Genomic DNA, 16,548 nt, shown 5'->3' with positions numbered 1-16,548 from the left:
TTTATGTATTATCCAGGATTTACAGACCTCCTAGACGCCGAACGGTCTCTAACATCGAATGAGTTATCGAATAAAAATATATTCACCTTATGAACGATTCCAACGCAGGTACTTCAAAAAGTATAAAACCAAGATACCAACCCACCTCTTCGCATACCCGAACAAACTATAATCTCCCGAATACTCTAACAACACCAAGGCTTCCAAAAAAACACGACTAGACCTCGAACGATCCCTGAAAATCAAAATACAATACCTATCCAATCGTATCCACAATCCAAACGAAACAGAAAGCTAAAGCAAATTAATAAAATCTAATCACCAATTCAATCCACGAATCCAATCTATCTTATCAGGAAATCTCTAAAACGAATAACCCTCGAAACCTCGGAATACACCTCGATCGAAGACCGTTACGATCGCGTATAGAGCTCTTACTCTCCGGACCGCGTTTCCACGGTAGAAACCTCCAATTATTTCGATCGCCGTAGCGTATCCAGACCCGATCGCGTATGAAAAGAACGAGCAGGCGATCGGGGCGGGAAAAGCGGCGGCGAAATGAAGCGATCTCGGTATTCAGCGAGCGTTGTCCGCGCGATAAATATCGAATGCTGCGTGGAACGAGGGGGACGGTTTTCAAGGGAACAACGGTCGCGGCCCGGGCCCGTCCCGTTTCAGAGTAAAACCCGCGACCAGCGGCGGGTCCGTCGCCGCCGCGGCCAGTTCACTCCTAGAAGAGAAGCCCCTCGCTCGGATGCTGCCCGCTGCATCCTGCATATATGTATGTTTTATGTCAGCGTGCATTCTGCATTCGCGCCGTTGCCACGTCTGCCGCGTCTCTCTCTCTCCCTCTCTCTCTCTCTCTCTCTCTCACATACACACACACACACACACACAACACAACACACACACATTTCCTTTCTCTCTCCCCTTTCCTTCTCCTTTTCCGTCTGTCCGGCGGGCTCTCTTTCTCCTCTCGCTTCTCTCGCTTCTCGCGGCGGCGGCGGCGGAGACGACGACGACGCTGTTGTTCGCCTCGTGTTTCTTGACATTTCTCGAAGCCCGGCTGTCTCGTTCGCCACCGGTGTCGTTCAACTCGATCGAGTCTCGAAAAAAGGAGGGGAAAAAACGAGATACACAGAAACAGAGAGAAAGAGAGAGAGAGAGAGAGAGAGAGAGAGAGAAGAAAACGAAACGAAAGCTCGATCCCGAAGAGCACCGAACACTTAGAACCGCCGATCGATGATCCTCCGCGGGCGAACCGTTTTCTTCGGGGGGAGAGGGCGAGGCGCGTTTCGAATCGGCTCCCTCTTGAAACGCGCGCGCTCGCGCGCCGGGACCAACGAAATTTCCCACGGCTCCCGCGACCAAAGGGTCGAGTTTTTGCCGGCGAAGGAATTTTTCTTTGACCGTTCTCCGCCGCGATCTGCATATACTCGCGCCGCCTATCTCTCTCCGTTTATCTACTCTTTTCCTACCAGCGGCGTCCTGTTTCCTTCTCCCTTCCCTTCATTTCCACCGATCCGTCTCTATCTTTCTCTCTTTTCCTCTTCTTCCTTCTCTTGTCCTCCGTCTTACTCGGGGCCCCCTGCCTCACCCCCTCTCGCCGCTCTACTCTGTGAGTCGCTCGCAGACGGGAGCCTCTCTCTTTCTCCGCGCCACATGCAAATCGTGTTTCTCTCCATCTTAGAAGCTCCGCTCGAGACTGCGCCGCGTCCGTACCTCGAGGAATCGCGAAAAATCCCACAGCCTCGCGGTACGCGCGCCGCGGACGGAGAGGGAGGGAGAGAGAGGGAGGGAGAGCGAGAAAGAAAGAGAGAGAGAGGGAGAGAGAGCCGCACGAAACTGTTCGGGACACGTTCCAACGCGACCGACGACCACTGACGAGCCTCCACGGGAGGTCGTATCAGTCTCCCGGTTGGAGTAGGTCGGGGATCGACGCGATTCCGCTGCCAAACCGAAAACCATGTCGCGGACCAGATGATTCGAGAGCTGCGTTTTATGAATTGTGGTATGCGATAATGTATCGAAATAGATGTCTTCACTCGAGGAAGGAATATCGGTGCTCGGAATAAACGTTGAAAACTCATTTTTCCAGTATTTTCATCTGTTTTTGTTCGCTGTTTTATCTTTACGACGATTGAGGACGTTATTAAATATGTTATTTATGGAGAAGAATATTCCAAAAATTAATTTGGAGTACGAAGGGATTTGATATTTTGTAGATGCTATTTTGATTAAAGAACCTTTGGAAGATCGAATGCGTCTAGTTACAGATCCTCCGGTTTAATTTTTGCGTCGAATGCGCCTAGCCGTAGAAGAAAAATAAGACCGAAACGAATTCCGTTTGATCGTCGTTTAATTGGTCGTCTTGACCACTGGCGCTGGTAATTAATTTTAATTTGTGTCTGTCTGTGACTCAAATAAATTTTACGATTGGAAGTGGTTAAGCTGAATTGCAGCAGTCCTTCGGGTGAAATCTTCCTTCCCCATGTGTGAAAATTACGTTTTCTGTTTCCTTTGACTGTCTTTTTCCTTCTCGTCGACAATTTTCGTGTGTAAACATTCGATTATCTTGGATCGGAAGATTCGATAACGTTAGAACGCTTTAAATCGCGTATTTAAATGAAATGATTGGAATGCTGTTCAAATACCTGCGTGATCTGTTCGAGTAAGTTATATTATCGATAGAGGTATAATTATCTAAATGACTGTACCGCAGTTGAACGTACGGATAAATGGTACAGTGTTACAGCGATCGGAGTGACTAGGCAAAGATGCACGGACACACGGGAACGCGAACGGCGCAATGCTTATTAATAAATTCTATCTTCGCCGGTGTCGGCGCTTTCGAGAAAATTAATTGAAGTTTTTTTCCGATCCGCGCGCATCAGCCGCGGTCCCCTTCCCCTAGCAACAACATGGATCATTCGAAGCGCAAGTGGTTAACACGTTCGGCTGGCCAGCACCGCGAATCCCCTGACAATCGCGATTTCGTTTCTTGTTCCGCTTAAAAGTGAACTAAAATAAATTTTACGATCTTTCTTGTACGGGATCGTAACGCCGGACATAATTCTGTTAAAATCAACCAGATTTCTTTGTTACCCCTCTGCACTACTACAAATTTTATACTCGATTTCTTCCGTCGTTTTGTTTTTCCGATCGAAGACGTTATTTCCCTATTTAATTTTTGCTCGTTAATCAAGTGTCATCATAAGTGAATCCTGTATCTCCGTTAACGCGCCTCGCCGACACTCGATTAAGGGAAACCGAATGATACTTCATAACGATACGACAAAATTGGCAAAGTTACTTTTACAAGCAATTACGCGAATTAATTTGTATTCAGTGTTTGAGCTTCGTGAAACTTTACTGCTTCGGCGACGGAAAAACCAGGTACGATATTTTTCCTCCAGAGCGTCGGTCACTGATAAAAAATGATCGTTTATTCGACGAACAACTACACTCTTACACCAAACCAAGTACGAATGAATATTCTTTTGCAGGATCAAAAGTAACCCCAGAAACAACAAACGAAACTGATTAATTCACATTTCCCTTCTCTCCGAACTGCAACTATTAAAACCGAGGAAATCATATTCCTCTTATGCCTACACAGCTATAACCTTAACAGCCACCAAGCGAACGATATAAAATTTATAATAACGTTTCAAAATTCGAGTAAATTTCCACGAAGAAACAGTCGAAGATCCAAGGAAGGATCCCATTATAAAAATCCTATCGATTATTGGCGATCGAGGTGAATCGCCGTTGTCCCCGCCCTCTCCCCGTCGAGTCGAATACTTTCTTTGTGCGTTCGAGCTTGAACAAGAGCCGAGTCTCGATTTCGAGAGAGCGGCCGCGCGGAACGGGCCGCGGCTCTACGTTTCTCCCGTTGGGGGAGACGAAAGGATCTTTCTCCCGCGAGACACGTCGACTTCGTGTCGATCCAGTTGGCGGTGTTTCGCGCTCGAAGGAGCGCGTCGTCCTCGTTCTGGAATGCGCGTGCACGCCGGCGTGTACGCGATTCCGCGGAACGGCGCGTTCCGTCTCCAGGAATCTCTCCGCGAGAGGATCCTCCGCGATAAAGAGTCCCGCGCGTGCGCGCGCGATCCCCTCGATCGTAAACGTCACAACGAGAGAGAGAAAAAAAAAAGAAACAATACCGAATCCCGATAGCGTACGCCGGCGCGAGACTCTTTGTCGGGCCAAGACCTCGAGGCCTGGCCACGCCGCGTCTGGTTAGAAGTTAGCGTATCGTATCGTTGGATCCTTACCTCCTCTTCCTCGTGCACACACGGTTTTCTCTAGAGTAGGTGGATCACAGTTAAAACGCGGTGGTAGGAGCTAGGTAAAAAGATCACAAAATATGGCACACTGTTGCCCGAGTTCATCGTTCGGCACTTCGCGGCGCGGTCGCTAAACTTGGTGGGGGCGGCGAAGTACGGGTCCGGAGGTGGATGATGACGAAGGAGAAGTAGAAGAGGAGGAGAAGAAGGAGGAGGACGAGGAAGAAGAAGAAGAAGAAGAAGAAGATGATCTGGAGGAGGAGGAGGAGAAGGTGGAGAAGAGGAGGAGAATGACCACGGGAGAAGAGAGTACCGGGGACGCAAAACGGAGTGCTGGCGCACGATGCAGGAGAACCGGAGGAGAGCACACTCGATCCGAGACGGGGACACGCGGGACACCGAAGACGAAGAGGAGAAGAGAGAGCACAGATGGAGACGTGTGTCCGGTCGCGGTGTGCAGGAGGAACGAAGAGAATTCCTCGCGCGCTGTCAGCTGTCAATGCCGCGCACGTTGTCACTCATCCTCTCCGTGGTTTTGTCGCTGCGTTGCGCCGCGCCGCCGCCGATGTCCCTTTGCCCGGTGCGCGGTGCGGCCGCGATACATCGAAACCTCTCCTCAGCGGTTTGCTCGCCGCCCTCAGTCCTCCCGGATCGGCATCGTTCTTCCGGGTCCACTTGGTCCTTCGCCGGGTCCCATCAGCGGGTCTCGCGGTCCGGTCCCGATCGGGTGTCTCCCACGTTTTACGAGCTCTCTCGCGGTCTTGTTCCCTCTCTCGCGTTGTCTCGGTCCTCGCGATCCAGTCGCCGGTAAAAATACGGTGTCGCTTCGACGGGGGTAGGAGGGAGGTTGTACAGAAGGAGCGGATCGGGGAGACAAGGGTAAAGAGAGAGAAAGAATGAGAAAAAGAGGGGGGCGGGGATAGATAGAGATGGAAATGGAAGAAAACGTGGTTTCTGTCAACGGTCCTCGGTCCTCGTCTCCGTTTTGGTCGTCTTCGTCTTGGTCGTCGTTGTCGTCGTTGTCGTCGTCGTCGTCGTCGTTGTCTCCGTCGGCGTCTTCGTCTTCGTCGTCGTCTTCGTCGTCGTCGTCGTCGTCTTCGTCGCACTCTCGCCTCCCCGTGTGCGTGTGACGCGGTGCGCGCGTGGTGTCGCGTGAAGTTGGTCGTGCGTGCGCACCTTGTGCTTCGTTAAAGAGTCTTTTCCGTATAAAATGCTGGGGCGCCGGCGAGAATCGGCCTGCCCGCCGTCGCGTAGGCTTCACGCCGGCGTCCTCGCGGCCGATTGGCCGGATACCGGCCGGTGGGGGGCACTGGCGCGAAGGTCCGAAGGTAGAATACTCGCCTCGAGAAGCTACCAGAGCGGATCCACGAGTGCACGGAGTGGGGTTGCGTCTTTCCTATCCCGCTGACGGCGAGAGCCGCGTACGCGTTTCACCTATACCCCGTGTCCCTAGCAGGGATGATGATCCGCGAAGCCCCCCTTTCGAAACCGCCCGACCCGACCTGTGGTACGCAGGGTTTCGCGTGTTCCCCGACGGCCCGGACCTCGGGTCGGTGACAGTTGGCCCGGACAGTTGGCCCAGAGGATCGAGCCGGTGGCCCTGGATGAAAGTCGACCGATCTCCGCCTACAATTCGGCGGCGGTCGGAATTCAATGCTGCGATAGGGGTTCAAGGACCCGAAATCTAGACTTTTCAGAGTAACCGGTGGCAGACTGGGGGAGAGAGGGTACGGAGCGGTAACCGGAGTCTTTCTTTCTCGTCCTGGCCCCTCCTCTCTCCGAGCGTTGTGTCTTTCTTCCGCCATAACTTCTCATTCCGTTCTCTCTTCTCTCGCTCGCCTTGTTCCTCCACTCTATCTCTCTCTCTCCCCCTTTCAGTTGGTTTCTCTCGCGCCGCGGTCTCTCCCCCTTCGAGGTTTTGCCCCCCTCTCTACTTTCATCCTCTCGCTCGGTCTCTCTCGAACACTGTTTCCCGCTGTTTCTCTCTCCGTTCCCTCGGTACCGTCTCTCTGTTGCTCGAGACCGGCCAGGCTATTCACCCACGCATGCACGAGATGACGATGACGATGACGCCGGCCCGCTCGCCGCTGCAACGTGCACGCTCCGCGCGCGCTCTTTGCTCTTTCGGCCGCTTTACGGGACGAGCGTTGTGTTGCGCCTCGCGGCACGGAAAAAAAGCCCGTCCGCTCGAAATTCCAAGCTGAGCCGCGCGTTATTGCGACCCGCGATTGCGGATTCCTACGATCTTCCCCCGGCCGTACAGCCATTCGACGCGCGTTCTCGCGCGATCCTTCGTTTTCGTTTTTCGGAGTAACTCGTCCTTTAATCCGTACAATGTTTCCTCGCCCGGTGAACAGGGTCGGCGGGCGATCCGCGAAGCTTTCCGCGGCTCCTCACGGTTTCGTCCGGCCTTGCGATCTACGCCGACTGACATTGGCACATCGCGATTGCACAGCCCCGCTGACCCAGATTCCGGGCTCGGTTATTTTTTCCACGCGACCGGATTTTTTTATCTCCGACGTTTCGCGCATCGGCCTCCCCGTGCTTGTCCCCGGCCCCACGCCACCCGTAGAGACACGTCGCAGCCGGATTCCGCGCTCCCCTCGCGGAATTGATCATTCTCCTCCGTCTTGTTTCCCTGGCGAGCGCCTCGCCCGTCGCTTTTTACCCGAGATAATACGCCTTTACTTTCGTCGGAAATAAACGGCCAACATCAATAATTCGGGAGGAGGCTGGGCGCGATTTAACGACCGCGTTTTTGGCTCCGCGAAGCGGCCCGCGCGACACAGGGACGTTGCACTGCTTTTTTCGCGGAGGTTCGGAGACGTTGCAGCGACGTCTTCTTTTCGGGAACTGTTCACTTGAGATTTGTTGGTCGGTTCTTTTAGATTTGATACGATGTAAGAGGTTTCTAACGCGCCTCGATGATCGAGAGTGCAGACGATTGATAGAGAATATACTATTCGAGCAATTGAAAGATTAATATTGCAGGTTCGAGTTGAAAGTTACGACGAATGGGAAGATATATTGACTACAGAACTGTCGGCGGACTATTAACGCGTATTTACTTTGTATGCTGAAAAATGATTGATCCCCGGGTAAGCGTAAATGAATGAATTAATCGTTTTATCCATTCACGTGTTGCAATAAAAGTTGGAAAAGATCGCGCGGTTACGGAATATGCGTAAGAAACCATTTAACGAGCCGTTTTGATCGCCGTGGTAGCTCTAACGTCAAATAATCTTTTCAACTGCATTCCGATCGTTACGAATCCGCGGACCTTTCCTCGTTGGTTTCTTTTCATCGTAAACAGCATTCCCCGCCTTGTTTTATCATCTCCATAAAAAATCGACTGTCAACACTTGCCAGGAAATTATCAGGAACAATATGTATGTGCATCGAATGCGAAAAGAATATCCGCAGATTTCGATCGAATAACATTGGACAGCGAAAGGGAACTTCTTCGAAGATGAAAAATAATCTGACGCGACAATTATTTTTATAACATCCAATTAACGTCTGTAACATTATCTGTTTCATTACACTAGAACCCTATTTATAGGAACTCATTGAGGGACAAACTGTTCGCATAACTAAGCTAGTTATATCCATAATAAGACCACTAATTTCTTCCACTAGTAACTTTTCATTCAATTAACCGGAGTCCGCGTTCAAATAATCAAATTCAATTATACATTAAACTCATTCTTTAGATTACGATACTGATTTTAAATTTCACGACTTCGAAAATATCTTGCGAGAGCAATAATTCATTATAATCCGCACAATTACTTAATGTATTCGAATGAAAAAGATACAATTAAAAATGTATGAATTGTAGCATAATTTGCAAAGTCCATTAGTTCACATTGACAGCTCAATTCACTTAACTGCGAGCTCGCGAAATTTTCGTTCATACGAATTCGTACTATGTTCGCTGTGGCTCCGGGGCCCGAGGTCCCGTTTGACGAAAAGGGGGTCCCGGGCCATCCTCCGGTTCCCGTTTCAACGTGCAAGAAGGCGGAGAGTGGTGGCCGGGCCGGATCCCTGACCTACGACTACGTTTCAGGGGAGCGGGCGAATTTTGTCCGAAAGTCGAGTCGAACGAAAGAGCGGTCTCGGCAGGCCTTCGAGGTCACGGAGCAAGGGAACAGTGGGGATCGGCGTCGGAGGAAGCCGAAGAGGGGGTCCGAAGGAGGTGGTGGATATGGGCTCCGGCTCGAGAGAGTAGGAGGGAAGGAGAAAGAGAAAGAGAGAGAGAGAGGAAGAAAGGGACAGAGGAAAAGAGAAATAGAAAGAGAAAGAGCAGCAGCGAGAGAGGATACGCTCTGGCGGAGGAGGACCAAGCGACACGCTAGAAAGAGGAGCGCGAGAGCGACGTGTAGCCCGCAAAAGAAGAAGTAGAAGAAGAAGGATGAGAAGAAGAAGAAGAAGAAGAAGAAGAAGGAGGAGGAGAAAAAGAAGAAAAAGGATGAGAAGAAGTAGAAGATGAAGAAGAAGAAGAAGAAGAAGGAGATGGAGAAGGAGATGGAGAAAGAGAAGAAGAAGAAGAAGGAGAAAGAGAAGGAGGAGGAGAAGAAGAATAAGAAGAAGAATAAGGAGAAGAAGGAGGAGAAGAAGAAGAAGAAGTACAAGAAAAAGAAGAGGAAGAAGAGGAAGAAGAAGAGGAGGAAGAGAAGGAGGAAGAAGAAGACGAGATGAAGAAGAAGAAGGGGACTGATCTACCGGCAATATACACACAGAGCCGCACAGACCACGGCAAAACTCCGCAGTTTTGCTGTTCGATTTTGCAAACTTATATTTAGAAGGGCAACGATCTTTTGCCGCGGCAGCTCCGTCCAGAGGAGAGGAAAGGTTCTGGGATACGCGCGCGATCTCTCTTCCGACCGGCCGCCGAGATTTCTCGACTCCTCTCCCGGCCGATCCACGAAATCCTGTCGCAGTCCCCTGTCCCGCGCGCACTCGCTTTCTTCCGTTTTCCTTTTATATTTTCGTTCGCTCGAGAAGAGGGTTGATGCCGGACGTGCCGGCACGTCTGGATGCACCGCGATTGGATATCCCGGCGACTCTCGCGTCTCGATGTTTCGCGTTTGAACGGAACCTGTACAGGTTAATGGCTGCCGCGTACCGCTGCCGTCTCGTCTCCAGTTCGCAATAATTACCGCTCGCGCGTTGGATAACGGTTACTCGATAAGTTCGGTAAATTACATGGCGTAATCCTTAAATAGGAAGAAGCGTGCGCTGGTACCTCGGGGGCACGTCCGCGAGGGAAACGTTGATGGGACGTTTAAGAGACGCGTCTTCGGCCGCTCCGACGAGTATTACGGTCGTTTCTGATTGTCGCCGCGATTTCGGACCCGGTGATTACGCGAGGGAATCTCACGTCGATCGTTCACACTGTTACGCTTGTTTCAATTATTACCAGGACTGGACTATAATTTCAGAGCGTTCTTTGAATAACTAATATGCTGTTTCAGTGAATTATCATTTTGATGGAACTCGATCTTCGGTCGGAGGTTCGTTCGCTGAGGTTCGATTACCGAGATTAACACATTAAGGAACTCGGAGAAATCTTCTACTATGAAATAGAAATTTGTAATACAATACGAGGACAGTAATACCAGTAATTTGTATTTTACTGCCTGGAACGCTCCAAAGACTACGAACCTATACGGAACAATAAAATAACCTACCAATCCATTACTCGCATCATTCGCATTCTGACTGATCTAATGAAAGCCAGCTTTCATTAGACCCGTCTCGTCAAATCGCTCCATTAATTTTCGTCCTATCGACGGGTCACTCGTCGAATACAACAAGCTGACCCACGGAATGACTCACGTCTCAAACGCAAATCTTCTTGAAGCGTCTAGCAACGTTAGAGCTCGAAGCCTCGAAAGAGACGTCGTTAGCGGCCATTCTAACAGTGGCATGTGAAACATATAGAATTATAGCGATCCGGAGATCCGATTACCGACCAGTCATCTGTTCGCCACCGGTTCATAAATCGAGTATCGTCGCGACCGAGGAGAAAGGCGGGACAGGATCCGACTCGTTCGATGGGACAAACACGAATTTCGCCCAGAGGACGGGAAGAAACGATTATAAGATCCACGGGAGATCAGTGCCGAACGAAAATCGCGCGGAAATCGTTCGCCGCGTCGGAGAGCGCGGCGCGCGACCACCGCCCCTGCGAGAGCTGTAATCTTATCGCGGCAGAGCGATGTGGCGAACGCGTTCTCTGCGGCTGCAGAACGGCGTGGAGTCAACGAACGATAAAAAAAAAGCTGCCGGCCATACGCGCGACACAAAGAATAAACTCGGTTCAGCGAGCGTCTCTCGCCCTCTCGTTTTCCTCGGCCGTCTCCTTTCTTCTTTCGTTTCGCGCGGCCCGCCGCGCTCCTCTCGCGGCCGCGGTAGTGATCCGCGCTGCAACTTCGCCCGAGCCGTGTGTGGGCGCGCGGGCCGTCTCTCTCTTTCTCCTCCTTCCCCCCCGCTCCTCTCTCCTACACCCCTGGTCCCCTCTTTCTCCCTTTTTCTCCTTCTTTCCTCCGTCCCGCTCGCTCTCACGGTTTTCCAGCCCGCCGTCACGCACCTCTCTCCCTCTATCCCCCTTTTCTCCTTCTTTTTCCAGCCGACCGCTTGGGGTAGGTCATGGCGGAACCGCGAGCCAGCGAACGACGAAGAAGGAGAAAAAAGAAGAGAAAGAAAGAACCGTATGCGCCGCGTACAACTACGAACGTTCTGGCGGCTGCGGCTGCGGCGGTGGCGGCGGTGGCGGCGGAGCGCGTACCCGTGCCTTTTTCTTCCTCCTCGCGTCTCTTTTTTCCAGCGTCCGCGCGTTTTCGACATGTTATTTATTACTCGAATCACCGTCCATTCCGATACCTTGTAATTTTCCACCTTTTTGCGAACGTCGCGCCACGCGAGAACAGGGGCTCACGCGTGCCGTATTTTTGGACCTGCGAATCGGGCGCGGTTCTCGACGAACGTCGGTGATTTAATGAGGACCAGTTTTTTGAGATCGATTGAAAAGTTGATGACAGAACCGTTTTAATGTAAGAATGAACGATATCTGGAGAAGCGCGTTTGAGGATGTTTGAATTGATTTTAGCTACTAAAGAGATTCACAAAAATTGATTGGAGTTCACTTCGGAATGCCTCCTGATAGATTAGATTAGATTTCAAATTTTTCGTTCATCAATTTCTTTCTTTACAATAGGATGTTTGTCCTATAACGATTTATATATCAACTACTCCGGTAGTTAATACACAAATCATCCTTTCAACGCTCTTTTAGTACTCATTGAAACACAGCAATGATTTCTCAAAGACGCAAACACTTTGGAAGCCGCAAAAGCCCGCTTTCTTATACCTATTGGAACTGCACGAGGCTACAGAGAAATTTCTTGGAAATCGTACGATCAACCCCCGCAGTTCCTCAATCTTTTCGCTACAATTCGCCTTAGAATTCGCCGGTGTTCCGCCGAAGATCGAACAATTCGATTAGGAGGATGATCTTAACGGCGGGCACGGGGCCGGTACGTTATTGTTAGCGATCATGCGATCTGAAAATCATAGAAAATTACTGAAAAGCCGGTGAAACTTTGTTGGGCTCTAGCCGGAGAAGCGGCTATGGTTGCCCCTGGACTTGAGATGTCGTAATTTTGCGTTCGCCATAACGGCTCAACGGCACGGAAGTCTTTCCCCTCCGCACCCCTCACCATCTTTCATCCTACGGAGTTTTCTTCTCCGTCCCGAAACAGAGAACCCGCCCTCCCCTCCCCCCCTTCTCCGTAATAGTAGAAGGGTTAGTGAAACAATGGCACGCGCGAGAACACCGTTATTTAAATAACACGGATGGAACCGCCACGGGGCTGAGGCCGAAACGGTGGAAAAAAAGTTACGCTCGAAAGGGATGCGAACGTGAGAAAGACGCGCGTACGGGGTTGCGTTCGAAGAATCTGCGAATCTTTTGTTCGGGAAGCACGCACCTTCCGAATCATCTGTCTGTTCTCTCTGCCGCTGTCGCGTCTTCGAGCTTATCTTGATAACGTAGTTGGATTCATCGCGGAATTACAGTCGCGTTTCAATTCGTTTCGTGGGATCCATGATTGAACGCTTGATTCTGATGTGTCCGGTTTAGAGAATTTTCTTGGGAATTCTGCGACTTGTGAAGTTTGATTTTTGTGTTTAACCTAATCATCTGCTACAGTGAATTTTAGATCATCCCCTCGTTAATAGTGCAGAAAAGATTGAATATATTTTTCCGTGTGACTATATCGATCAATGGAATAAGATAATCAATTATTTAACTCCTTTTTCTGGTATTCTTCTACTGCAGCAGGTTATATAAAAAGTTACTATCATTTACTATTCCCTGTTGCATAACCACTATTATTTAACTCTCGCGCTTTTTCCACTCCAAGCGAAAGCGGGAAAGTAACTTCCGCCAGACATTAGAGAAACAATGGAGTTGGCATTAAAATAGAATTAATTCAGTGAAATTTATCAAACTCGATAAATAATACATACTGCATTAAATTTATTACGTCTGTATTCCGCTCGATACTAAAAATTGCTCTATACGCTTTGAGTTAAGGAGACAAGAATTTCGTTCGATTAATAACATTTTTATTCATCAACGGCTCCTTCTTCTTCGTTACCATTCCATCATCGTCTTCCTCGTTTCCACGCGCGTTTTAGTTCCGGCTGCTCGCAGCTGTCGTCGATTCGAGATTGGGACTCCGGATCGGTCAAGGGTAGTGTGTAACGTTACCTTTGCTTCGGCACGGAACCGGTTTAAAGAGCAGGGTGAAAGAGAGATTTGGAGGGAAAGAGTTCGCGCAAAAAATTCATTTGAATCGCCGGAGGGTCGGGCAGAGGTGTCGAAATAATTGGATTTTAATTTTCGTGCCGACGAAAGAACAAAAACCGCTTTCACTCTGTCTTTCTCTCTCACTCTTCCTCTCTTTCTCTCTTACTCTCTTTCAATCTTTTTTTCTCTCTCTCTCTCTCTCTCTCTCTCTCTCTCTCTCTAGCTCTGTGTATGTACATTGTCCTCCCCGATCGCGGAGCCCATGAGAACCCGCTCGGCGACGAGTGTTTATACAACGTTGCGCCGCATTAATGTTTTCGACTTTCCATCTTCCTTCGCGCCCTTTGTTTTCCCACGATTCGCACCGCCACTTACTTCCACGCATGTGGGATTATAATTGTCACTTTCCCGGATCGATGTTTCCGACGATCCTGCTCAGCGGCCACGGTGAATATACATTTTTTCCCCCTTTTCGCCTTTCAGGAAAGGGAGGATTAAGGGCTGAATGCCAGTTTCAATCCGAGAAATTACTATTCATGGGGAACTAAGGATCCTCGATACCTTCGTATCAGGATTTCCCATCGTTCCTTTTAATAAGCGCCTTTACAGCGAGCGGTAGCGGGTTGTTTAAATTACTGAAACGGAACACATCGGTTTTCCTTTTTTTTCCATGTGTACTGAATACGCAACTGTACTGAAATGCAACGCGGTTTTTGCGCGATTATTGTAGACCCATCATTGGGACGATAGATTCGTGTTTCGTGAATGGGACTGAACCCGAGTTAACGTTTAATTGAAGAGGGAGGTCAATTTCTGATCCGATAACAAGAAATACTGTTAAAAACAACGTTTCACCGTATTGCGGCGTATTGATTTAAATTATGGTACGCTGCGAAGAACTGTGATTTAAGCGAGGATTCTTCCTAATTAATTCCAAGACTTAAGGAAATTCTGCCTTGATATCCAACCATTCTTTCCGGCACTCACCAACAACCAACAATTCTGCAATTAAATCAAAGAGAAACCTAAAACTTTCCGAAATAATGTCCTCCAGCGACAAGAAGAGAATATCGACAGCTGCGTACCTTCGTTCGAAGCAATATCTCATTCTCGAAAAATAAACGAATACGACTTAACCGCAAAAAAGATGCGCGATTTTGTCCCGCTAATCAATCACCGAGCGTTGGCCGGGTTTAAAAGGGTTCTAAGTGTTTCGGGGACGCGACGCTCGTAACACTTTGTCCCTACCGATGGAGACCCGCGGCCAGAACGCCACAAAGGAGGCGAATGTTTTAATTAAATCCGGGGAAAACGCGAAAACTTCGCCATCGCGCGGCGTTTTTGCGATTTTCTGAAAGTTTCGCCTCGCGCGACTCGCTTTCAAGGTGGTGGCCGACGAACAGACGGATGGGGGCGGTGCGGTTTCCTTTAACCACCTCGTCCCTCCACCTTTCCATTCAGCCCCGCTCCCCTCTGGCCACCCTTCGCCCATCGTTCCCGAAGGGAATAAAAGAAGTGGCAAAAACAAAAGAACCTCGCGCCGCTACTTAGCGAAACAAATTGTTGCTTCGTACTCCGCACGAGAATTTAAAAGTTTTCCGCGGACTTCTCTTTTCGACCCTCTCCCCCCTCGCGCCGCCGCCGTTCCAGTATTTTCTTTGTTTCCGCCGTCTCCGTCTGTCCGGAGCGACGTTCGACGATCCTCGTTTCGCGGGATGTCTCTCGTTCTTTCGCGTCGAACGGTTAGCTCCCGACTCGATTCACGGCTCGTTAGCGGTGCTTCCTTTCCCTTCATTTCGGTCCTGCCTCGTAAAAGGACAACGGCCATATACGCGGCGTACTTACTCGTGTACTATCGATCGTGACGGGCCGTCCCATTAAATCGGTTGCGTCGTGCGTGGAATACGCGTATGGAACAATTAAACGCGGTTATTGTCTCGCGTCCTGACCACCGACCAGGCACCAGATACCGTTTCCTCGGGGCGACGCGGTTTTCGTCGTCGAGACGCTCGCGATCTTCGGGAACACCGTCGGTTTCCCTTCTTAGAGGATCGATCTCGAACCGCCACAGCGGTCGACCTAATACCATTTCACGTTCGTGTGCCCGTCGACGATCCACGGACGAGAACACGGCAACGTTCGATCGTCGTCGACGGCGCATAGTGCAAACAGGCAATCCTTACGGTAGTCTAACACAGAAACGAAAATCATACGGAAGCACATACACGCACGTAGAGCAGCATGCCAGCAGCGGTAAGGTAAATAATAATAATAATAATAATAATAATAATAATAGTAATAGTAATAATAGTAATAACAACAACAACAACAAGTGTCTACTAACGCAAACATGAAAATTAAATTGGAACAATGATAAAAATAAAAAAGAAATGGAACAAAGTACAGTGACATCGACATCGAGGCTAACCCAAGGTTCGCTTTGTTAAGTGGAGGGAGAAATAAAGAGTGAAAAATATAGTAAACGTCAAAACGGATCGTTCTTTGAGACGTGCGGGAGGGTTTCTGTTGTATGTTGTGTTTGTGTGCGTTTGCGTGTGTTTGTTGGCAAATAAATAAAATAATAAAGATAGCACTGAGCGTCTACGAAATAAAACGGCGGAAAGATAACAGTGACAGGTTAGAGGAAGCTGCGTGTGACTGGGAGATATAAGAATATTATAAAAAAGGGGTTTCGTGAACGGGCTGAGTGTTCAACTCACTCGTTGCAGGGTGGACCAGCATTCCTCGAGGGTGCGCTCGCTGATGTTGCCCATTCCTCCGCCTCCGCCGGCGCCTCCCGCACCGCCAAGTCCCGCCGCAGAGGCACGAGACTATCGGGCAAGACAGGAGGCTCGTGTTAGTTTACTTTCCGCTGCCCCCTTTTCCGTTAAACCGCTATTACAAAATTCGCCTGGGCTACCTCGAAACTTGAATTCGCGGTTCGGTCTTCGAGGCTCGCGGTCGCGGAAAGGAAATGTCGTTCGCGCGATCTCCACCGACGAGAAACTTCGGTGCGGATTCCCCTGTATGCAGGTGCGATTAATTTTTTACTCGAATAAAAATGATCTTCACGGGGGAGATTTCACGGAGAACTTGAAATTTCTTCGATGATCTTCGTTCGAACGAGGTTCTTATTATTTATAACGTCGATGTTTTCGTTGGTTCGACAGTGTCACGTGAAACGTAGCTGGTTATTTGTTACGTTCATCTTTTAATGCGATGCATTATATTTTTAATGCCACTCGTTACTGTGAATTGGATTTGATTGGACTTTAAATATAAAAGCAGATTAGTTCTATATAAAAGTTTAATGTCCACGAAGATTTCTGCGGTCCCCTGTCCTCTTATTAATTTTCAGTTTGTCAGCCGTCTCAAGGTAATGGTGAATGTCGTTAAAAATTCAAGTTCTCTAGCGAGGTCCCGCCGACGAAGAATAATTTC

General features: G+C 49.4%; 1 protein-coding gene across 17 annotated transcripts in view; it reads right to left on the bottom strand.

Annotated features, from left to right (window-relative positions):
* The window catches only part of dati (zinc finger protein datilografo), an 87,797-nt gene that overhangs the window by 67,354 nt on the left and 3,895 nt on the right, over positions 1-16,548 (bottom strand). For 15 of the 17 annotated variants that reach the window (XM_076373931.1, XM_076373924.1, XM_076373935.1 and 12 more), the window contains exon 2: positions 15,828-15,938. The exons of the other annotated variants lie outside the window; for them this stretch is intronic. In XM_076373931.1, coding sequence (XP_076230046.1) covers positions 15,828-15,938 — 111 coding nt within the window. The remainder of the gene's footprint in view (positions 1-15,827; positions 15,939-16,548) is intronic. 17 annotated transcript variants of the gene reach the window in all.

The sequence above is a fragment of the Nomia melanderi genome, chromosome 14 (genome assembly GCF_051020985.1).
Source record: "Nomia melanderi isolate GNS246 chromosome 14, iyNomMela1, whole genome shotgun sequence".
NCBI lineage: Eukaryota > Metazoa > Arthropoda > Insecta > Hymenoptera > Halictidae > Nomia > Nomia melanderi.
This window is presented reverse-complemented; position numbering and strand designations above follow the sequence as displayed.